This window comes from Puma concolor, chromosome B4 (genome assembly GCF_028749965.1).
Source record: "Puma concolor isolate L17-30 chromosome B4, mPumCon1.1.hap2, whole genome shotgun sequence".
Classification (NCBI taxonomy): Eukaryota; Metazoa; Chordata; class Mammalia; order Carnivora; family Felidae; genus Puma; species Puma concolor.
In genome coordinates this window covers 85,614,353-85,639,963 of record NC_141673.1, presented here as the reverse complement: position 1 = coordinate 85,639,963, position 25,611 = coordinate 85,614,353, and the positions used below count along the sequence as shown (strand labels likewise).

The 25,611-nt window shown below is 35.3% G+C and overlaps 1 protein-coding gene across 32 annotated transcripts in view; it reads right to left on the bottom strand.

The window, feature by feature from the left end:
• The window catches only part of SOX5 (SRY-box transcription factor 5), a 1,024,889-nt gene that overhangs the window by 340,999 nt on the left and 658,279 nt on the right, over window positions 1-25,611 (bottom strand). For 30 of the 32 annotated variants that reach the window (XM_086713854.1, XM_086713857.1, XM_086713848.1 and 27 more), the window contains one exon: window positions 20,259-20,490. In XM_086713854.1, the coding sequence (XP_086569980.1) occupies window positions 20,259-20,490 (232 nt within the window). The remainder of the gene's footprint in view (window positions 1-20,258; window positions 20,491-25,611) is intronic. The other 2 variants (XM_086713871.1, XM_086713872.1) reach the window with 1 other exon arrangement.

Sequence of the window (25,611 nt, the reverse complement as noted above, 5' to 3'; positions counted from 1 at the left end):
ATGTTTCTGTTCAATAATCATGAATTACAACCTTTTGACTTAAAAACAGTAACACAGAAAGAGATATTATCAAGAGAAACTGTAAATTAGTTTTCTAAAAAAAAAAAGAAATCAAAGAATATAGAGAAATTGGTTTGTTCTGTATCATTAAGAAAGCTGTCTGCTGAAAAAGTTTTCATTAGGATACCTAAAGACTTCAGATCATTTTAAGTTCTATGATTCAGGGAAAATCACCCCACTGTTTTCTTCTTGATTAAAATTTCTTATAATTCTGAGAAAATTCCCTACTGTTCTTTCTTTTTCTTGAGTTAAAAGTTCCACTATTTTTTCTTGATAGAAAAAGATAGAAGGGAGAGAGGGAAGGAGGGCTGGATCAAACAGAGGATGGGAGGAAGGGAGGGAAGGAGGAAGGGAGGAACCTGATAAAGTAATATTAAATGCAAGTTGTGAGCAAGCCTGACTTATCCCTAACTTGAAAGGAACTAGAGAACCTCACCATTAAGTTTGAAGTAGTTATTACAGATTGTAAAAGTGTATTAACTATTTACAACGACTTTATATAACCAACCAATGGATGTTTAATTTTATCAAACATTTTTCGGAGCATTTTCATATAAGATTTCTTCATGAGCCAGTGAGAATACAGACAAGGGATTGGCGAAGCTTCTCTACAAAAGGTCAAATAGTAAATATTTTCAGCTTTAGGGCCACAGGGCCTCCGTTACAACCACTCAACTCTGCCACTGACCCACAAAAGCAGCCATAGATAATAATAAAGCAATGGGCCTGCCTCTGCTCAATAAAATTTGTTTTTCTTTTTCTTTCTTTCTTTCATTCATTCATTCATTCACTTATTTATTTATTTATTTTTACAAATACAGGCAGCGTGTCATATTTGGCAAGCCAGTTCTGTTGACCCCCTAATACAGAAAATGATAATATATGTTTCTTTCCCTGAATTCACCAAAATTACTCTTTTTAAGCATGATCCACTAAAAGCCTAGTAAGGGACTGAAACTTTCTCTTATATATATATATATATATTTTTTTTTTTTTTTAGAATTTCTGTATTTATATGCAAAGTGAGACTGCACTTACTTTTCTTTTGGGATTGGTTTGGTTGAATCATTATGCTAATTAGAAAAGTTTTTTATTTTTGTTTTTGTTTTTTGTTTTTATTTTGGCTCTAGAAGAAAGTTTTATACAGCATGGGAATTCTCAGTTTCTTAGAAGCTGAAAATATCTGGCTGGTTATAGGTGGCATTTCTGAAGATTATTCTTCAACTTAAAAAAAAAAGTCTTTACAGATAGCGTGTTTAGTTTTCCTATTTTATTTGCAGTCCTATAAACTATATATCTCAACAAGATTCTCAACTCTATTAATGAATAGTTTTATATAGCCACATTTGCCAGTATGTTCAATAGAATATTACTTCCCAGTGATAGATTCAAAAGGCTATGTATTAAAGAAGGGTTCTATGAATGATTAAGTGTAGAAAACACTGTGCAAGATAAACCTAATTAGTTCTCTGAACAACAGGGCTGACTTCTCAGAACCTTAATATACTGTGTGAAATCTGAATATCAAAAAGTGGGATTATGAATTATATTATGAAATACTTCCCTAATTGACTTGACCATAGAATCTTTGTTTTTGACATTGTATGGTACATGTTCTTTAGGATACAATTTCAAAAATCCTAGAATAGACTATAACAATTTATACTATCTCTCTAACAGTAATGACATTACCTTTTATCAGTTATACTTTTGTGTATTTGTGTTTGCTCTTTTTCATTTATTAATCTGGAGAAAAGTTTGCCTAATTTTCTCCCACTTCATTTATTTCTTTCCTTGTATCTCTCAGGTTCTGTTCTGTGCCTGTACTGATAGCATTATTATAATGCTTATCTGCCTCTAAAGTTAGATGTTTTGTTCTTTTTTCCTCATTTATTCAATTTAATAATAAAGGCACTGGGGGTAGGGGTATGGGCAAAATAGGTGAAGGGATTAACAGGTACAAACTTCCAGTTATAAGTAAGTCACAGGGATAAAAGGTGCAGCATGGGGAATACAGTTAATAACATTGCAATAACTTTGTAAGGTAACAGATGGTAACTACATTTATTGTCATGAGCATTGCATAATGTAATATAATTGTTGCATCACTGTGTTGTACACTTGAAACCAATATAACACTGTGTGTCAATGATACCTTAATAATATAAAAAGAGTGAAAGAACAAAAGAACCATATGAATAATGGAAGAAAGTGTAATTTAAAAAAAAGTTAAAACTATTAATGTTACTGTAAAAATGTTAAGTTAAAAAAGCTGAGATGTGCAAAAAATAATTAAGGCATTCAAAGTTATAAATCTGCCTATTATGGAACTTTCATCATTTCATGGCAAATTTTTATATTCATGCTGTTATTTTAAGTAGCTTATAGTTTTGATTTTTAACACAAGAATTATTTAGTAGTGTACTTTTTAAACATTTTTAAGTGATCTACATATAGATATTAAATCAAACTTATTAATTATATTTATCAAAGCCTCCATGAATTTGTATTCTATCTAATCCATCTGTGAAAGAGAAAAGGATGCTTTAATATCTCTTAGTATAATTATATTTCTGTCAACACCTCATATTTCTAGCATCTTTTTCTTTCTATAAATTAATATTATAAATTAATATTAATTAAAAATTAATATTTTAAAAATATTTTAAATACTTTAAATGTCTAAATATTCATGACATTTTATCTCTATATAACAACATAAAAAGACTCTATCCCAGGATTTTGATTCAATTTGGTCTGTTCATAACATTACTTCTGATTTCTGTGTGTGTATGTCTACTATATTTTTACCTTTCTTTTTATTTTTAACAGTTCAATGTTATTTTGTTTTATGTCTCACTTTTGTAAGGAGAATAAACTATATTTAAACAAATTCAGAAAAATACTAATCTTTTAAAAGGTAAGTTTACCCATTTATATTTAGTGTGATGAGACAACTGTTTTTACTTCTTATTTTACAGTCTTCCTCTTTTTGTCTGTTTATATATTTTTTCTTCCTTTTTTTCTCTTAGGTTTTCTGCTTTTCCAGGAAAATACTAGATCACATTGACTTTCTGAATAATAAGGATATACTCAATACTCTAGTATTCAAGCACTATATTCTACTTATTTCAGTTCCAGAATAGGGGTCTCTATCATTCTACATTTCTGATGTTTATGATGTTGATGTAACAGGAGCCTGTTCCCCACCTCCTACCCTTCGTTCTGAGTCAGGAGGTGATAGAGAAGTTTGCCAGGGTCCTTTCCTGTTACTTTTGATATGTTGCTATATCATAAGACAAAAAATTACACCTGCTCTCCATGACTTTTTATGTCAAATTTGCAATTTATCTGAAAGAAACCCTTCAAAGTTTTAATATTTAAGTGTGCAGAATGTTCATTAAATATATTAAACCAATAACAGGGACTGAGAAGTGAGGAATAGGGGAAAGGTTAATATTTTTGACAACATCACATCGACTTACAGTCAAGTCCTGAACTTCACTGAAAGAATTAGTTGAAAATTTTAGAAATAGTTAAACTTAGGAGAAAGTAGCTACCTAGTGACTCTCTACTTAGAAGAGTTGCTAATGCATCTAATTTGATGAAAAATGCTAGGAAGGAAGAAATTATCAAAGGAGAGAATAAGGAGAAAAAGACAGAGTTCAATAGCTTCTCTAATACTAGCTCCCAGATAATATACAACATACAAAGGCAACTTGGTAGAAATTTCTGTCATTGTCTTTATATTTTTTGTCTTTTCCTTTCTTTGAAAAAACACCATGCTTATGACAATACTGAACAGAAGCAAACTACCTTGATATTAAAAACTTTGTGTCAGTTAAACAGTATGGTACCAGGGCTTCAAAGGAAGAATTTAATCAGTCAGGTGACTCCTAAATTAATGTGTATTTTCTATTTCACAGTTCTGACAACATGCTGACTTGGGAAAAGTGGGGAGAGAGGGCAGAGGGCAGGAGGAAGCAATTTATTGAAAAAAAAATAGAAAATGTGTTTTATCAAAAGAAAAAGAAGAAAAGAAAATGCATTGCCTCTCTTTCACATCCCTTGTAAGCTGAACAGTCTTTCTGTGTTTCCAGGGTCTGTACTCTGAATCCAGGGTACTGGAGAACTGAACCTCATCCTTGTACTAGAATTACAGCAAGTCTATGGCTCAAAAAATGGACCCAGGGAAGAATGCTAAGAGGAACAGTGTTAAGTGGTCAGGAGCAATAGGTGGACTACAGGGTGAATTCTAAATGTGGCAGCCCTGTGAAAACTCCCCAAGGCAGACTTGGTGAATACATTTTCTGATTATAAAATAAGCACAATCAAAAGTGTGTCTGTAAGTCAGTATCTTGCTTGGTAGATCTATAGTCCCAGTGTGAGGATGTATCCTAGTACGGCCCTAAAACAGAATTAAGCTCTAGACAAGTAATCATCTATTTTGGTAGCTCAGGCCCCTTGGAGAATATAATGAAGGTAATGGGCCCTCTCTCTAGAAAAAAAATGTGAGTGCATATATCACATAGTTTCAGAGGGGACAGAGATTCCACAAAGCTCACCCTGTGAGCCTTAAAGTGATTTAACACACGGATGGAAAACACTTGGCTCTACAGGTTAGTGAGGAAGCATGTCATAGAGCTACACTTTAAATATGGAGAGTCTTCAACTGGGGACATAAAGGAATAGACACTCATGTTATTTTGAAGCTTTACTTTGCCCTTTCCTTTGATTCAAATTTCAATAGCACATACTGAGCACAGGAAAAAAAAAAAAAAATATATATATATATATATGATTTTGATTGATTTATCAACATTTTAAGATAGGAGACAAATAGTATATTTCCTATATGTTGAATTAGAAAATACATGAAGGGAACAGCTGCAGACTGGCAGAGGGATGAAGCAAATTAATCTCATGATCTTCTCTCTCTCTCTCTCTCTCTCTGTCTCTCTCCTCTCTTTTAATAAAGTAATTTTAAAAGTCTGAAAAATGAAGCAGTACCTGGTAAGCTCTGGGAAGAAGAGATAACTTGGGTACTTCTATTTAAGGTATAATCCTCTTGCGAGTTCTCTTGGGCTATCCCTCCACCTGATGAGTGGGAGAACCAATGTCTGAGCCTTATTTCCTCTATCTCTTCACCACCAACCAATTCTTATGGAAAGTATAGAAATTAACTCTTACACAAATTAACAGGCTATTTGTAGAATAATAAGGGATTAAAATGAAAAGGCAGCCAATATATTCTTAATTCCAATGTATAAAGATGATATGTCATTTTTTAGAACACTGGATAAATAAAATCTTATTATTCTACCCCAAATGGCCATTTGATCTAATTACACCCTATTTACTGTAGCATTAATAGGAAAATATTTTCCTATAATATTTTAAAAATGGCTACTGTGTAACCCCCAAATGCTTTAAGGGTATAAGGGGAGAGAGAAACAGACAGAGAGAGAGAGACTCAAATACCATCTCTCTTCTAGGCAGCAATTTCCCCAGATGAAGAGGTCACCACTGTTTAACAGCGCGCTGCCATGTTAATTTAGTATGACAAGATAAAGCAGTAATCTCGGCTCGTGGAGGCTGTAAACCGCCTGCTATCCGGGGACATGCTCAAGTCGATTTGCACTGTATATCACTTTATACAATTGCCATGACAAAGCCCCTTGAGTTCTCACATGTAAATCTCTCTATCCCTCTCTTCCTGTAGCCCCCTCTTTTTCATTCCCTCCCAATGTCCTTCTCCCTGGCTTCATGTCCAGGTAGACCACATCCACTCAGCACTAATCTCCGAAAACTTAATGCTCTGCACATGACAAGGGACACACAACACACACCCCTCTCACAACCACTCTGTCAAGTCCTCCGATTTAAGAGAAGATGTTCAGGGACTTAGATAATCCATTGATCCCACTTGCATCGGCTTTTATATTTCAGTCTGCCGTGTTAAGTTGTCAAGGGGAGCGATTAAACTGATGTTTCATGATTCGAGATTTACTTTCCTAGGAATGATAGTTTTCAAAGCTTGTCTTGCTAAGTTCTGCTTAAAGATTATCCCTAAGAAAGCTGATGTATCTTTACTGGTATAAATCTAGTAATAAAACTCTGAAGTGTTTTAGGTAAGGACATTTTGGAGATATTCAGGGTTATAAACATAAGAATGTAAAACTGAATTAAATTTGGATTTTTAAAAAATGTCATCTGTGTAGTTCTCTCTGCATGAAGCAAAAACACCATATGTAAAAAAGGGGGAAAAACATGTTTCTATCTATGTAAAACAAAAATAATTATAGAACCACTGAAGAGGACATAAGTGAACAGGGAAGAGTTTATTTGATAGGAAATAAAAAGATCACATGAAGCATATTAGGAAAGTGACAAGTCAAAGTTTTATCCAATGAAACAAAAGCAGAAATACACGTTTAATCATCAAGAATTAACAGCTAGAAATATACACATTTTGGTTAGGTGTGTTAGTTTTAAATGTGACATGTCAGGTTTCTGACAGGTTCAGCTAATATCCTATAAAAAATCCATTTGTACAGTGCCTCTTATCCATATCTCGGCCTCTTTATATCAGCTCAAGCTGCTCTTATTGGTAAAGAGAAAGGAAAGATCAAAGGACTTTAAAAAGCAATAAACATAGCACAAATAAACAAAGGACTGAATCCCTCACAGGAACTCTAAAATTCCCAAAATCAAATAGGCATTTTAAAACACATTGAAATGTAAAAACAAACAAACAAATAAAAACAAAAACAAAAGAATATGCTAATAAAACCATAGTCTCAAACATGAACCTCCTTAACCATGTACTAAAAGAAAAATCACTTGCCTTCCAGATATTCATGCAACAAAAGTTTAGCAATTTTTAAATATACTATTTTCCAAAACACTTTTGCTGGTGTGTGCATGCGTGTGTGTGCATGTACTGATGTTGGTCTCCTCAGGCAGATTATTTGAAGAAGTGTAATATGCGAAGTTACAAGAGAATGCTGTGATTAGTTATCTGCACAGCAACTGCACTGAGAAAATCAGAAGGCTGACAAAAAGGGGGTCGCATTAACTGCATATTCATTATACAACAGGCACTGTGGTAGGTAATTATTTCATTTACTTGTTACATCAACTATCTATGTGTAAAGTAACATTTTAACATGTAGATAAGGAAATTTGCACTCAGAATGTCTTTTATGGGCACAGGCTTTATTCAACCATTCAACCATTCAACTATTTTAAGACAATTACTGTGTGTCAGTCACTGTACCAGACTCTAGGGACCTGGTGCTGAACAAGACAGGCATATGACTCCAAAGATACCAGACAGTTTTTCCTTTATTTTTTATTTTTTAATTTTTTTTTAATGTTTATTATTATTCTTTGTTGAGAGACAGAGAGAGAGAGAGCGAGCAAGCAGGGAAGTACAGAGAGAGGGAGACACAGAATCCAAAGCAGGCTCCAGGCTCTGAGCTGTCAGCACAGAAGCCGACACAGGGCTCAAACTTAGGAACCACGAGATCATGACCTGAGCCGAACTTGGACAGTTAACCGACTGAGCCACCTAGGCGTCCCTGAGAGCTTTTACCTTTAAATGAGTTTGCATCTCATGTTCAAATTACATCCAAAGATACTGACAAAGTTTAGTGATAAGACCACTGGACCACTTAAAATGGGATGGGAATGTGCGTAATAATCCTGCAGGTTACTAAAAGGAAATCGTGATTACTGGGAGCACCACCTCCCCCCCCAAAAAAAAAAAACCCATAGTGTTTTCTTCTAGTAATTCATAGTAATTAGTCAACAGAACACAAACGACTGAAGAACTACAGCATCTATTAAGTCTTTGCTATGTGCCAAGCATAGTTCAAGAACACTTACGAGAATTCTATTTAATCCTTGTACACCTGTGTATATTCAGAGGTTCTAGTATCATCCTCATTTTCAAATTTTTTTTTTTCAACGTTTATTTATTTTTGGGACAGAGAGAGACAGAGCATGAACAGGGGAGGGGCAGAGAGAGAGGGAGACACAGAATCGGAAACAGGCTCCAGGCTCCGAGCCATCAGCCCAGAGCCCGACGCGGGGCTCGAACTCACGGACCACGAGATCGTGACCTGGCTGAAGTCGGACGCTTAACCGACTGCGCCACCCAGGCGCCCCCATCCTCATTTTCAGAGGAGAAAACAAAGGGACAAGAGTGACACCATACAACTGAGACACCTTACAAAAAGTGGACTTTCTTGGAACCCAAGCAATTCAAGGGTGAATTTAGGCTCTTCACATTCTACATCTTTTAATCCTATCAAAATGCAGTTCTGATTTGGCTGAGGTAGATTTTTCTTGTGGTGGTGGTGGTGGTGATAGTTGCTGTTGATGAACAGCCTTAATAACAGTAAGCAAAAATTTGGCTGCCAATGAACAATGTTTATGATAACTGAATCTGTCATAAATATCTGACTGGGAGACTCAGATTATTTCAGATTGATAATCCTGTGTTTTGTTAATAGTTAAAAATACAAAGAAAAAAAAAACCTTTTAATGACAAGAGTTTGAGATTTCTATTGGACTTCTCATTTCAAAAGTACTCTTCCTTAGCTTTACCTTTTCTTGTAGGTCACTTAAATTTATAAGAATTGAAAGTATCGGTCATTTAATATAATGCACCATTTTTCTCCCCGATCATAGAATGTAAACATTTCTTTAGGCACTCACTTAACTAGTATTTACTAAGCTAAGTTCCTGCTATATCCCAGGCACCAGAGTGCTTTAGGTATACTGACTTCTTTAAACATAACACTCTCTCAGATGCTATTCTTATCATACCTATTTTACAGATGACAAAACTAAGGTACAGAAAATTTCTATAACTGCCAAATGCCATAAGATATTAAACAGCAGAACATGGAATTTACTCAGTAATTTTGTCACTAGTGCCATGTGCTAAACCACTATGCTTTGCCAACAGTCTCATAGGCAGAGCACAAATTACTCCTAATCTTGATGTGAAAGGTTTAGCAAGTAATCCTTTAAAATCCCATATATTACCCAACAGCCTATGCAGAACTTCTAGTACCCATTCTGAATTAGTTAAATCTCTTGGTCCATTTCAAGCCAGATAAAAAGATTAAAAAATCAAGTTGTCTCTGAGTTAAGGTATAATAGGCAACAATGAATTATCCCACCTGAATGCCCCACATGGATTTCTAAGGGCTTTTAAAATTATTTATTCCAATAAACTATAAAACTGATTTCAATGTTTGTATGAGTGGGGAGGCAGTAAGTACAGTTAGTAAGTGCTTGGGTTCTAAAGTCATGACTCCAAACTCTCCCACTTACTTATTAGGCAAATTACTTCACCCAAGACTGTTGTCTGTCTGTAAACTGGGGATAATCACAGTTGTCGAACTCACCGGGCTGACATAAAATTGGCTGAAAAAATAAATGTAGTCTGGCTGGTACATAGAAAAGATTGAAATATTATACATCCCTATTATTAATTATTAGATAACATATTCTACAGAGCATTGACTATTTTAAATCTCCCATATGTGAACTGCGACTATCAGACTATAGATAGGCTATAAGATATATTCACACAAGACTTTCAAAGTCGCTTCTTATATTCTACTGATGACTCTGGGGAAATCAAAATCTCAGATTCAGAAGAAGCATGTTCTCTGACTCCTGTGTCCCTGGTGTGCAAAGCATGCCAGCCACTGCTACAAAGCCTAAAGATGGATACTGGTAACAGCCCGGCAATATCCCCCTCTCCAGATATATGTTTACACAGAGGGAAGGGTCCAGCAGCAGCAGCAACAGAAGGGGGTACCAGGCTTAGCACCTTATTAAGTCTAACACTGTAAATTATCGTAACCTATTTTTTGTTACTCATTAATATAGGTTTTGACTTTTTACATGATACATATTTTATATTCATACACACATAAAAAGGTCCTTAATAGTGCCTTTGTGGTTATGCTCCTTCTTTATATCCTACCTCCATTTAAAATTGTTTATTCACTCTTAGAATATTATTCTCTCATTTAGGGTTATCGACCAACAAGATTAACTGTTTTATCTCAAGACAGGCTGGATTTTTAAGGGCTAAGGAGAGACACTGAAGTAAACACTGCTTCTCTATATAATGATAACATTGTTTGCTCTGCTGCCGCAGAAGCAGCCTTGACTAAATAAGACACAAAATCCAGTCACTTGTGTTCATTTACTTTATCATGTGATGTCAGTGTCACAGAGCTGCCCAAGGCTGCTCTCCTTACATTCACACCTCATCTGCTCACATGGATCATTCCTAAAAACTGTCTCTGGGAAAAAGTTTTAAAAAGCTTGCCGCGTATGTATAAAGATCTGTTAACAAAAGGAACGATTACAACTGTAAATTTAAGTTAGCTTTACATTTATTTCCCCGCTACAAGTAACAAAGAACTTTAGGCTTTCTCCTCTACAGAGCATAGAGAAACATAAAATTGACTTTGTAAAACAAAAAATGGGGGGAGAAAGGGTACAAAATGATCAAGCTGGTCTCATATTAAAATGCTATAATGAATTCATTGTTAATGACAGCTTTCATGCCAGTACAAATTATGGGCATCTCAAACTTTGTGGAGGAAGAAAAGAATTTAAACTCACTTAATGCTTTTTTTTAAATTTGTTTTTTAATCTTTATTTATTTTTGAGAGAGAGACAGAGTGTGAGCAGGGGAGGAGCAGAGAGAGGGGGAGACAGAATCCGAAGCAGGCTCCAGGCTCTGAGCTGTCAGCACGGAGCCCGACGCGGGGCTTGAACTCACAAACCGTGAGATCATGTCCTGAGACGAAGTCGGATGCTCAACCAATTGAGCCACCCAGGCACCCCTCACTTAATGCTTTTAAAGGCACCTCATATGGCAAAAGTGTTCATTCTGAATTCAGATTGGCATTTCTTAAGGAACCCTTCCTCTTCAGAGTGCTCATTTCTATCTTCCTATTAGATTTTCTGTACTATTGAATTCCTTTCTGTTTTTAAAAAATCCATCATCCCCCCCCCCCACCAATGCAGGCATTTGTGTTTGTCTATACTTATAAAAGAGAAAGGTGTATGAGTCTAATTGCCAAAATACATGAGAAAAAGAAATTAGAACGAAAACCCAATACTTCCTTACATTTTTTTTTTGTATGACTTCACTTTCTTAAGATCCAAATTAAGTGCCAGTGTTTGTGCTTTTTAGAGAAACTGCTCTACAAAGATAATTCCTCTCTTTTTAGGTACAGTAGATAGTTGTATCTAACTGATAAAGCCAAGAGGGAATATGGTATAGGTATTATTTGAAATATTTTGAGGTCCCATTGGCAATTGTAGGTTTCATTCTAATTCCTAGAATTCAGTCACCAACACTGGAAAATTCTTATTTATTTTGCATTCCCTTAAGTGACTGTCCCTTGCAATTACAAAATAAGAAACAACGAGAAACTCGTTGCTATTATCACTCGTACTAAGTTAATACAGTTAAAGTAACATCAAAATCACCTTATAGTTATGTAAATAATTTCCATTTTTACCAATCTCTACAAAATCTCAAATATAGGAAAGAAATATGAAGACAAAAAGCAATAATTGAGTTAAAGAAGGAACCAAGAACGTATTGAAAATAGTGACAGAAGCTGTCAAATAATTTAAAATAGAAGCTAGGAACAGGCACACAAAGAGCATAACATATCTGCTAAAGCACTAGGTCCCAGACATTTGGATTCAATGATAAGCACAATTTCCAAAAATAATATCAAAACTAGTATAGACTTCTAAGTCCTTTTTTCCAGTAAGTACATTAAATATAATATTATAATTTACTATCAACATTGAATCATGAAAGAAAAGCAAATATGATTTCTGAATAAATTGAGTAAATATGCCACATAGTTTTGTGAAGAACTAACTAAAAATCAGTGAAAATTCTATCATAGAACCAACTGACCTTTATTAATCACATACAGTAAGAGAAACCTAGGCCGACTACAGGAAGTTTGGCAAGCCCCCAAGAGGCAATATATGTAAATAAGAAGGAAGTATATATCAGAGCACAATGGTGCTGATTCTCCAACCCTCTCTTCCTTCCTGATAATGGCTCCATTGAGATCCACAAGAGAACCCATTAAGAATGTTTTTCTGATAGGAGCAAACTGAAAGCGAGGAAAAGAGGAACAAAGAAGGAAAAGAATCAAAGGAAGAAAATGATGAAGAACTGAGAACAAAATATCTAAGCTACAAAATGAAAGTTGGTCCCCAAACTTTTCATTATTTTTAACTGCCAAATACAAAGGATTCTATTATGCAGATCTGAAATAGTAAATGAAATAAAGAGGGACACCTATCCATTCCACAAAATCAGGACCACCAGTCAAGTAAATTTCCAGCACCGCTTCTTAGTGTCTTTGCTATTTCCAATACCCTAGCCAAGTATTTCTTCATTCTTTCCACCTCATTCAAGGTGGTCACACAGAAAAAGAAAGGAAACATGCAAAACCCCAATAACTAAAGTAGTTGATTGTTTTCCTATCAATGTGAGACATGTATTTTACTAACTTCCTCATATTTTATGTTAAGATATTTACAGTATGCTTTGTCTTCAGTATTTTTTTTAACTTGCTCTTTTCCTCTTTCTTAGTTATTGCTCCTGGGGAAATATGTGCCAAAGGCAAAATTATACTGAAATATTAACTAAAAACCTTATATTAATGATATCCAATGAGATGTAAATAACTGTTAATCTCCTTAGCACTTGTTAGCCTGTATCAGGGTTCTAGTATTTTATAAAAAAATTATGGTGATTTTCTGGTTATCTTATCCCCATACTATACAAAAAGGCACAGGAAGGAAGGGCTCTTATTCATCTCCCTATCTCTGGTGATAGGTATTCATTGTATATAATTAAGTTGAATCTTTCCACAATACTTCCTATTAAATGAAAGTCATTAACTTCATTAGGCCACATATTCTTAAGCAAACACATTTCCCCGTTACTACAGATTTAGAAGTTCTTATTTATTCACCTGTCACTGGATAGCATTTTGTGGGGACACTCATCAAGTGTCCTGAACTAGCCTGCAACTCCCACATAGCACTTTTTCCCCACGGTGGGAGAGTACATTCCTTAATTTCTCAAGGCCCAGTTAACTTTAAACTCAACAGTAGTACTTCAAATATACTGTGGACATCAAATGAATCAAGGTTTTCCCCACTGATATTCAGCCCTCCCTCCAACCCAAAGGAATGAAATCGTAAGGCAACAGGACAAAAAGACCCATTGCACAACTTATCCAGTGGCTTTGATGAACCCCAACTGGTTGTTTTTCACATGTCCTCATTCCTGCTAGCCCTGGGAATAATTTCCAGAAACAATGCAAGTATAAAGATTGAACAGCTTACATTCAAACACAAGCCTTGGATTATATCTAGATAAACAGCTTCATGTGGTATTTTCTGACAACATTTACAGAATAATGTTGGTAACAATGTAATTTCATTGTATGATAAACATCAATTTACCATAAAAAACAAATACAAACTTGTCACCATTTTCACCTTGTTTCAATTGAATTGGCCTTGTTCAGATAAGCAAGCCTATCTCTTACAGAAACAACAGTTTAGAGATAAACTGTGTGAAATCGGGTATGTGTGTGTAGAATTATACTGCCTACTATCATAATTTTATACTGCCACACTGCACATATGGCTTCCAAGCTTACTTATCTGAATCTTTCTGAATCTATTCTCCATGCTATTAAACTGCACACATTCCACATCGTTCAAAAGTAATTACACTTTTGTCTAGAGTGTAGGAGACTGCTCTCCCTAAACAATGAAATGCTCATTATTAGAACTTGCACAATAACCTCACTGGTGTTAACAACAGTATGCATTATACCATCATAATAACTTATGCTAAGTTTGATGTACAAAGGTAACCAGAAATTTAAAAGCTTATAAAAACTGCCATATAGAAATAGGAATCTTTACCACACCATAATTAAAGTCCTATTCTGTGACTTATTTTTAAATAACACATGTATTTTTCTCTTTTCTTTTGTATATTATCTGAACAGTACTTCATATATAACATTATCCTAGTCAAACGTTGAAGATACATTACTAATATAAGCAAAGTTCATATAAAGAGTATTTCAAGACACAGCTATAATATAGCAATGAAAATTATTTGGGGGGGGGCAAATAAGTAATCCCAGGAGTTGACAGTAATCCAGAGGAAGTAAAAACTTTTCTCTGTCACATGTATTAAGTGAATTTCATCATTGACGTTGGATTTTATACGTTGGAGCCTTGCCATAGTGTTATACTTGGTTCCCAGCTATATGTCCAACTTCTATAGAAGATCCAACTTAAGGGGCGCCTGGGTGGCTCACTGGGTTGAAAGTCTGACTTCGGCTCACGACATCATCTCAGGGTTCGTGAGTTTGAGCCCCATGTCAGGCTCTGTGCTGACAGCTCAGAGCTTAGAGCCTGCTTTGGATTCTGTGTCTCCCTCTCTCTCTCTGCCCCTCCCCTGCTTGTGCTGTCTCTCAAAATAAATAAATAAACATTTTTTTTAAGAGTTAAAAAAATTATCCAACTTAAAACACTTTTGTATTCTTTTGATGTACTTCAGGAAGAAAACTGACTCACACTGAATGTTGCTTTATGATAACTAGTGTCCCTGCAATGTTTAAACACACTGACATTAAGATAAATCAAATTATTAATCCCAATATAGTATGTCCCAGAGTTTTCTTTAAACAGTTCCAGGAAAATATTATCAATACAGACATTACATTATATATTAAAATAGATTAAAACATATTTTCAGATCCAATAGATCTTTAAATGTTAAAAAACGTATATACATGCAATATTTATTTCATAGGAAATTGAGCTATCTATAACGTGAGCAACTCAAATTATTTTTTTAATAAAAATTCTGTACTGTTATAATAAATAATTGTATATTTTAAAAGTCACTGTTGGGAAGCAGCCACTCTAAAGTTACACAAAAGTAGTCACTCAACAGGATTTTAAGAAGTCAAAAGAGAGTTTGGCTGAGATAAGAGTATACCTTCTGTGAAAAAAACAAACAAAAAAAACCAAAAGAGACAATTGACTATTCAGTGACCACAGGTGGTCGAGACTTTCATTTCACATCACAGTTGACACTTCAACAACAATCTAACCAGCAGAAGTAGCAATGCAAGCAGACAGAAAATGAGCACCAAAATGGTCCCTTAGCTGCCTCTGATGCTGCTACTTAATTTCTCTTCAGACTCCCTCTCTTCCCTTCTGGTGCTCATCTGTAATCACACTGACTGACATGAGGATATGTTTGCTCTCAACAGTTCTTTGCATCATGAAATAAATTCATCTGTATCAGAACTATTATTAAAAACCACCAGAAATTACAGTGATTCTTGCTTGTCTCTGAAACTCTACAGTGACAGTCTCCAAACCCATGTTTAAAAAGGGGGGAAGGGGACAAGAAGATTTGATTCTCAGTAGAAGTAAAGCCGCATACTGCCCTTCCGCTCATGTCAGACTATGACTCTCCAACCTTGACTTTCACCTTTTTGAAGATTACATGAAAATCAAAATTTGTCATTAATTGCTAATAAGAGCTTCAGAAAAGGAACCCACAAAATCTGCCTTTTACATACCTATGCAATATGTGTCTCAATATTACACTTATTAGAAATATGACAGTTTCTTAAATAAATATATGCACATAATCTGAAGACACTTCATCTACGACACACTCTGAATAATGAGTAAACCATTCCAAGAATAGATGCACCCATAGTAGCCACACCAATATAACTGTCTGTGAGCTGCTCTTATTTAAGCATTTAATCCATTTCTCCAAAACATTAAGGCAATAAACACAACTTCAGAAAGGAAGAATTATACCTTCATTTGACCCAATTCCAAATGCCTGCATACAATGGATACGAACAAACAACCCTAATTTCTCAAAATCTTTATATGGCAACGACTGTGAAGTGTACAGAACTTTTATTGCAGAAAATATTTTCCAACTTAAATGTTATACAGAGAATAGCTCTATGTAACTTCAAGCCAGCCTTACAGAGATTACTCATCAGTTTTACTTTGTCTCTAAACTATATTGGCAATATAAAATGTGGACCTCTCATGTTTTTTTTTTAAATTTAAGAATAGAGTATGAATGTCACACATAAACAGGCAATGAAATCTGGAAACCTGTTTTTTTTTTTTTCTCCTTAAATTGAACTCTTTGAAATAGAGACCGTGAAACATTGTCTCTGTTTTCAAAGATATTGAACAGAGAAAAGATAGAAAATGTATTTTCCTGGGGCACCTGGGTGGCTCAGTTGGTTAAGAATCTGACTCTAGATCAGTTCATGATCTTGCGGTTCATCACCTGGAGCCTCACATTGGGCTCTGTACTGACAGCTCAGCACCTGGAGGCTGCTTTGGATTCTGTGTCTCCCTCTTTTTCTGCCCCTTCACCCTCATGCTCTGTCTTTCTCTGTCTCAAAAATAAACACTAATTTTTTTTAATAAACTGTATTTTCCTACTTAAATAAAAGTTCCTGTTAAGTGAACATGACAATGGCCTACTACCCAGAAAAAGTATAATGCATTTGTGTTGAATAACAATTCTGTAAATATATTCAATCATTTTGATAAATGAATAAAATATATAAATCAGCTTAACAGCTGAATATATCATGGCTATTATGACACACTTTCTGAAGCATTCTGAATATATTATGTTAGTATATTCTACTTTAGTTGTTAAATTTCTGGAAAATCAGCATATTCTCCATGAATAGTGCCTTAACAACTCTGCCCAAAACATATTCACTATTTAATCATCCATATGAACTCTGCCAGTAATTAGTAATCACACACTGAGTGTCTATTATGTGGTAAGTATCAGAAATATATTCATATATGTCATATATGTGATTTGTATGACTGTGCCTTCAAGGAGAAATACAGTATACAGACAGTCAAACGTACAAACACATAAATTATAATGTAGGCCATGAGAAGAGAATAAACAAATGTCACAGATAAAAGAATAATTCAGCAAGCATTCTGCTTGGGAAGTCTGTGAAAGCATCTCAAAAAGAAGCAATTTTTGAACTCAGTCTTATGGGAGAAACATAGTTCATCAGGAAGGTAAAATCTGAAAAGAGAATGTCTTTCAGGTACAAAGAATAAAGCTGTGTCATTCGAGGTCACCTGGTATGTTTCTGAACCTGTATGAAAAACTTGGCATGACAAGAACACCGGGTCCATGGCCAGATGTGGCAGAAGAGAATACCAAAGCCATAGTTTGGTGCTGCTCTATACAGAATTTTATGCTAAGCCAAAGGGTTTTAGACTAAATCCTGTCAGAAACAAGGACACACATTAGTTTCCAAAGTGGGATAAATAATCCAACTCATTTCTCAGGGAAACACGTCCAGTGAATATTGAAAGAAAAACCAGAGAGAAGCTAAAACTCTGAGATCATATGACAGACTTTTCCACAGACTTGTCTACTCAAGAGATGAAAAGCTGATGGAATCAAGAAACATTTGAGGCAGGAACAAATTTACAAACTAGTTAGACATAAAGTAAAAGAATCAGTGTTCATGTCACTAAATAAAACTAAGTTAAACCACTTGTATCCGGAGATCAGCTTGTGAATCTGATGAAACCTATGATCTTACTCACATGTATGCATAATACAGAATTGTCCACTCATTTTCAGGAGATCCCATAGGCCCTGGCTAAGAACTGCTACTCTAGATGAAGTAGTTTGGGGAAAAGAGTTGTGTTTTATTTAAATCTATTTCCATAGTGCCCAACAACAACAACAACAAACTTGGTACAAAGTAGGCGATTCATAGTTTGTATCCAGTTGAACTGAATTCTCCATTAAAAACTGAATGGTTTCCTTTTCACTAACATCCTGCATCACAGCATCCCCTCATGCCAACTTCAGAATGTAACTTAATATACTTTTCTTATATCCATCCTTGAATAAACTTAAAATAATCTCCCCTTTATCTTTGTGATGTTCTTCTGGTTGTAACTATTTATATCCACTCCTTCAAATTTGTGTGTTTATGTTTAGAGTAATATCACAAGGCAAAAAACCAAGAAGCACTCCTTGAGAGAACGCAATGGTCAAAATATTGAGAGAGGAGAGCTATTAGCAGAGATGCAAGGCCAAATACAGGGTATGATCTCCTTACCCTGTTGAACTGTGTACTACCATTTTCTCCTTTCCTTTTCCTAATTTAACCTTTTTGAGAGGAGACCAAAAAGTTGTATCATTGCACATAACTAATACAAACTCACAATAGAGAAAGAAGGTAGGGATATGGATAGTATGATTTAGCTTGCCAAATAAGAGATAATCAGATAACAAAATATGCATGTGCTCTTGTGAGGAGCTTGTAATGTTTATAAGCATGGACTCCAAAGCCAGAATGTCTGGGTAAACAACCCTGGTTCTCCTGCATATCAACAGTGATCTAATCAAGTTATTTAACCCCTATGTGCCTCGGTTTCCTCATTTGTAAAATGACACCAAAAATAACACCCACTGTATTACTGTGAAGGTCAAATGAGTTAATATGATAATGTGATTAAAATACCACATCTATATAAGTGTTATATAGTGTTAGCGGAAATACTATCCTTGAGGGGAAAATCTTGGCACATAGTCACATACCCAGTGCAATTCTGACCTGTAAGGCTTAAAATGTTGAAAGAGGTATTTAAATCTGATGTGAGTATCAAAGAACAGCATCCATTTCACAGTTATTAGGAGATATCTGATTCTTCTTGTTGATTTAATTCTATATATGGTAATTTAGTAACATAAATAAGTAGGCGTATTTCAGTTCCAAGCACATTTGTGATATATAATAATTTTCTAGAGAAAGCAAAAAAAAAAGATTTCACAGAATCAACCTTGTCTTTATAAGTATGAGAATGTCTGAGGAAACATAATTTTGTTGGTGTAATCTGGTTCATATTAATGGCCCCACCATCCTTGAAGTAGAAGAGGAGAAGGTCACAAAACCCATCTACCCAAGCAGTCATGTTGAAAAGGTGAGGGTGGTTTTATTGGCAGCTAAGTGCCCTGCTACCTTACCAATATGCTGATTGTGTATTTAAGTTCCTAAGAAGGACCTAAAAGCCTTACGTGTGTGTGTATATGTGTGTGTGTGTGTGTGTGTGTGTATGTGTGCACATGCTTATATGTTTCAGTCAAAGATGCTAAGCCACTTTTCTTCCCTCTCGTCCATGAAACCACAGTTTCCTAATCTTCCGCAATGAGCCAGACCCCAGGACAAGGGGCCAGATAAGTTATCCTGAGTTGCAAATTCAGGAATAGGATGCACCAGGGAATTACCAAATTATCAAAACAGCGTGAATGAGACTGAGTTAGAAATTATTGCAGTCGCATTAAAAAACTGTAGTTTCTATAAAATATATTCTTCTATAATATTCCCAGTACCATAAGGAATACTGGAATCCAATCTGGGCAAAGCAAAGAATTGAAAAACATTGATTTATCATGGTGGAGATGTTCAAAATATGATGTAACTCTATCCAGAAAAACCTTTTTTTATTATTTATTTTTTGAGAGACAGAGAGAGACAGAGCATGAGTGGAGGAGGGGCAGAGAGGGAGTCACATAATCCAAAGCAGGTTCCAGGCTCTGAGCTGTCAGCACAGAGCTGGATGCGGGGCTCGAACTCACGAACCGTGAGATCATGACCTGAGCCGAAGTCAGGCGCTTAACTCACGGAGTCACCCAGGCACCCCCAGAAAAACCTTTAATAGAAATACTGTGACATCTCACTTTCATGCTAACTTTAAATGTGCTATTTTAACATTATTCTTATATGTATGTTTTTTTCTTCTAATTAACTTGTAAGTGTCTCAACAGCAAAATTCTTGAAAAACAGGGGAAAAAAAGCATCTTCTACTTCCTACTGGAATCTATTTACTTATAAAGAATTCTAAGAGGTTAGGAATGAATCTTGTGTATGGCTGTTAAGTGGATGATAATTCTAAAGCAAAAGACTGAAGCCAAACTTATCAGAGGAGCAAACTGGTCAAAAAGTGAGTGTAGGCACAAGAGACCATGAGCAACCTACCATTGTATTGTGCTGAGAGGTGGGGGTCCTATGGCCACAAGTCTCTTGCGTCAGCAGAGAAACTGGCTGAAATTCCTCAGAGTGAGGCTTGTTGGGAAAACTCACATGCAAGGGAAGGTGAAAGGCTGGGAGCCCGTCACTCTCCTCTTCTTCCACTTTCTGTCTGCTTGTCACCATGGCTACCTCTCCATCTGCTTCCCCATACGGAGAGGCTGGTCGCTTGGAAGACATCCTGGAAGGAACAAAAGAGGAGAAAATAATGAAACCTCCACATAAATCCTTAATGCCGTCATTGTGTGGTTAGGGGCCATTGTAACAGAAATGCCTTTTTGTGCTGGCAGAGAGCAGGAAACCATCCAAATACCACTGCAAAGCGCACACAATCAGAAACAATGGCCAAGCAGGTAGCAACAGAACAGTGCTTGTTTGTTGTGAGAATAATACACTAATATAGCACTCTCTTGTATTCTGGCTTCTTAAACAAGAGAATTCACCTAAGAACACTGCATAAGGAAAGACCATTCCATTTTAAAGGGGAAAAAAAAAAAGCAAAACATACCCATCTAGTTTTACACTTTGATAGACCTCATTGAAGACAGAACATCTATGAATAACAAATACTGTCGGCAGCTAAAAGAGGGAAAAGAACTAAAATTTCTTTCATCAAAAAATAAACAAAATAAGTGAATGGTGGCCATTATAACAAATTTGCATTTTATTAAAAGTAAGATTATTATGACATGTAGAAATAAATATTAGTTATAAGCAAACCTCAGACTTCATGACAAAAAGTTTGATATTTGCTTAAAGCTTATTAAGAATTGAATAAATTTTATAATTGCCGTTAATCTTGAAACATTTGAGGATTTTTCTTCCCTCGCCTCCCCATTTATTTCTAACATCACATATGCAAAGTGGTAAAAAAAGTGAAAATATAAAAATATTTCAATTTTCATTTCCACAATGCTATCAAAGGTTCAGAGGTGGATTCTAGACTTATTTGCTCTTTAGAATACCTAAGAGAGGGAAATCAAATAAAGATGTTTGGTTTTGATGAGCTAATGCCTATAAGAAAATTCACTTAGACAATTAAAAATTAAACACTTTTGTTTTGTATTTGAGTCTAAGAACACTACTAGAGCTTAAAATGTGTGGCAATTACTCTTAAGCAGATAGTTCCTTTCTTTTCACTACAAGAGTTATATAGAAGTAGTATAGAGTTAAAATTTCTAGTTAAAGAAAAGAACTCTTGTATTTACAACTTGATCTGACCTTGAGAAAGTTGTTATTTTGCTTAACAAAGAGTGTTACCTAATCATCCATTCTTATTCTAGACCAGGCAGGAAAGTCTTAGCTGCCACACTGCTTCTTTCATATATAACCCTGATTTTTAAATTTAAAATTTACTGTGAAAAAGATGCTCCTAATCATTGCTGAATAATACTATTCTTGGTGTTAAAAGTTTCAAAGGAATAGAGTATTCGAGTACTGCAGATACTCTACTAAGAATAATAGCACAGTTTAAAAAAAAAAGTCCCTGGAATCAGACAAACATGAATTAAAATAATGATTCTACTACTTGCTAGCTGTGAGACTTACCTTGAATCTATATCAATTTACTCATCTTTAACCCTTGAATCTATCTCAATTTACTCATCTTTAAAATGAGATGTAAATATTTTCTGGTAATGCTTTTTGAGACTAAACTGTGTAGTGTATGCAAAATGACTTGTAGAGCATTCAGCACTAAGTGGACACTCAATAAACCATGGATACTATTTACTTTAAAACTTTAGGGGCGCCTGGGTGGCTCAGTAAGTGAATCATCTGACTTCGGCTCAGGTCATGATCTCATAGTTCGTGGGTTCAAGCCCTGTATTGGGCTCTGTACTGACAGCTCAGAGCCTGAAGCTTGCTTCGGATTCTGTGTCTCCCTCTTCTCTGTTCCTCCCCTGCTCACACTCAGTCTTTCCCGACCTCTCAAAAAGAAATAAACGTTAAAAAACTTAAAATAAATTATAGCTACAGTGTAACCTATACGTCCTCTCCTCAAAAAACCAAAAACCCAACACCAAATCTCTCCAAGATGAAGAAAGCACCTTGCTTTCCAGGAGGTAAAGCAGGAAATCAATAAGAAATATGAAATCTCCTCATAGAGAAATGCTCCCTGGCCAATCATACCTAGCAACAAACTGATCAAACGTATTTGCAATCGTAAAGAAGAAATACTAATAGCAGAAGTCTTGATCAGCTGAATAACAGAGAGAAAGGAAGAAATGGCGGCTACCAAGTAAGCACTATCTAGAGGAGAAGTAGACTGGGCCATCACATTACAGGTGTCTTTAGCTATTTCTAATCTCATTACTATACTTTCCTCCACATATACTCTACGTGTGGAGGGAGGAAGCAATGGTCTAGAGGTGGAATGGTCCTAGTCTCATTGGCAACACCACGTCTATCACCAACTTGAAATACTAAAGTATATGTAATAACTCTAAACACTAGAGATACTAACTTCCACTGTTCTGTTTCTATGCTCTCCAAGCAAACTTCCAATTGCCGTGTAGAGAATGAGCTGACAAGAAGAGATTTAAAATACTTAAGGTCTTTGTGAAGCGATTTATCAGAGTAAATCAATAAAAGGACTTTTAATTATTTCTTGTTTTACACATAGTTTGACTCTAAGGGGACCCTGCATTTATTATACAAGCCATAGTATTTATGGTCTGTGTAGCCATTATCACTGTTGGTGAAATTAATAAATTGGTATTCTGGTGTCTACCTCAGTCATGTGTACAATAAGTCTCTTAACTGTCCAAAAACTCCAGGCTGTTGGCAAAAGCTAGTCTCCGGGTTATTAAAGTAGAAAGCTAGATCAGCTGGCCTTTCCTAAGTTAATACAATTCTATGACCTTCAGAAGGCATGACTTTTTTGCTGATCTCTACTTTCTGTATAGCATTATTAATGATTATGAAAATTGAAAGTCCAAAAGTAAACATAAGGTAAATATGGTAAATAGTTAAGACACTGCTACTCTTCTCAAAACATCTTGTCATTTCAGTATCTAAATTATCTTTATGTACCACTGGATAAACAGTCTCTCTTTCTATATATATCATTCTACGGAGCAAAAGCGTAAGGTCTCAAACACTAAACACGAAGGAGTCGTGATGCCAGAAGGCAAATGATTCTAAACAATTATATATTTTATGCTTATTTCAATTCCATTTTCAGACACTTACAGAATGTTCTTAATGTGCTCAAGATGAGAATCTTTTCATACAGTTCAGGTAAAAGATTTCTTAAAGATTAAAAAAAAATATGGTGACAAAAATGCCATAGTTCAAAAATAGGCTATTAAGTCAGAAAAAAAGCAAATACTTAAATTATAGAGAGAGCTATCGATCTGCCTACATTCATGTTTTGCCTGACTCATAGTACTTCTAAAAATATTGATCACAAATCACCAATAGTGTTAGATTCTTAAATTTTTGTTCATCTACCAAACAGTTTCATTCTGGAGAGAAGAAAGTGTCGTTAATTTAAAAAAAAAAAAAAAAGTACTTTCAATGTTATGTTATTGTTTATTCTGGTCTCCACTTTATTTCTGATTTTCTTTGTTAGGGATTTCCTTCCTCACTAAATTTCATCTAAGTTTCTTCTTTTTCTAGTTCCTTGTGGTGTAATTTTGTTTATTGGAAACGTTTTCTTAACACAAGCATTTATGGCATAAATTTCACTCTAACATCTGCTTTTGCTGCATCTATAGGTTTTTGAATATTGCATTTTCCTTTTCTTTGGTTGTGAGACATAGTCTGATTAGCTGTTAAAAAAATGCCTTACTTATTGTAAAATTATCTACCGTTGGAATTGTTAAGCTTTCTGTCAATGTTTACTTCATGTATGTTGAACTTGTGTTTTACCCATGCATATTAACAATGATTATATCTTCTTGATAAAAAGCAAATTATAAAGGAAGATACATAATAAGAAAAGAAGTCATGTCACTTTCCACGCATTGGTTATCTGGGATACGTAGGGCTCCAATTCGTGTGACTGCTTATGTGGCATGACTGTGTTACACATAAGTGTTGCAGCGCATGGACATTTTGGAACCATCTGAAGAGCTAGGCTGAAGCCTGTTCTTATGTATTGATCCTGAGATGACTTTTGTCATTCCTGTGGTAGGTGCTAGACTTGCCAATGAATAAAATGCAGACTTCAAAGAAAACGACATGAGACAGACAAATATAATCCAGTGTGAAACTAACCCATGGAGGTAATAATGATATAATAGAATCTTTAACTTGGTTTTGTGTATAGACAAGAAAATCTTTTTTAAAAGAACTGGTGTCTAATTTTAGGGCAAAAGGGGATCCTCAAATCAACACCATTTACTGATTGCTTACTATGTGCAAGACACTTATCTAATGGGAATTAAAATGTGTAATTTAAGGTCTCTGCTTTAAAAGGTTTATTCATTGGTTGAGAAGATTTGGAGAAATAATAATGAAAGACAGTTCAGGTTAAGGGCCAAATGATACTACATCTAAATACCTGAGGGTTTCACGAGGCCCAGAGGATCCTGGAATACTTAGAGGAATGGTTGACCAACCGAGTTTTGGGGGGAAAAGAAGGTCAAATGGGAAGTCTGGGATAAACAGCGTGGGAATTTCATGAAGGAAGTAATGATACAAGCAAAGATGCAGGGATACTTTCAGAAAGTACAGTGTAAATTTAAGTCTCAAGATTACTGGGGAAAAAAGGACACTGAGGAATATGGATTAAATCCTGTCTTTAGCCTATAACATTACTGGAGTTGCTGAGTTACATGCATGGAATAGATAGAAAACAGCTTCCCTTCTAAACGGCAACTTGCTTTCACATGAAGTCACTTTTCCTTTATTTGTCTTTGTAACACAATCTGCACAATCAGGCCACTCTAGTCCATATGTGAAAGTGATTTTAAAACTACTGGAGTCCTTTACTATTGGCTAAAGGCTCTCTGGGTGCACTGTAATCACTCTGTAAGTAGGATGTCCCCAACAGTACTCAAACATGCACAGCAAACTTAAGGATAGGGAACAGGGTACGAGATTGCAACATAAACTAAACCATTGGTTCTCAACGTTGGCTGCAAACTAGTATTAAATACTGCTGCCTGAGTCCCACCGCCAGGCATTCTAATGTTATTGGTTCTGGTGTGGAGGTGGAGTATCCGAATTTTTTAAATTTGGTGATTCTAATACACAGTCAAGGTTGCAAGCCATTTGCACTGGTCAGATTAAAGCTCCTCACTCAAGATTTCCAAACTGTAATTCCTGAAGCCTGTGAATATGTTACCTTACAATA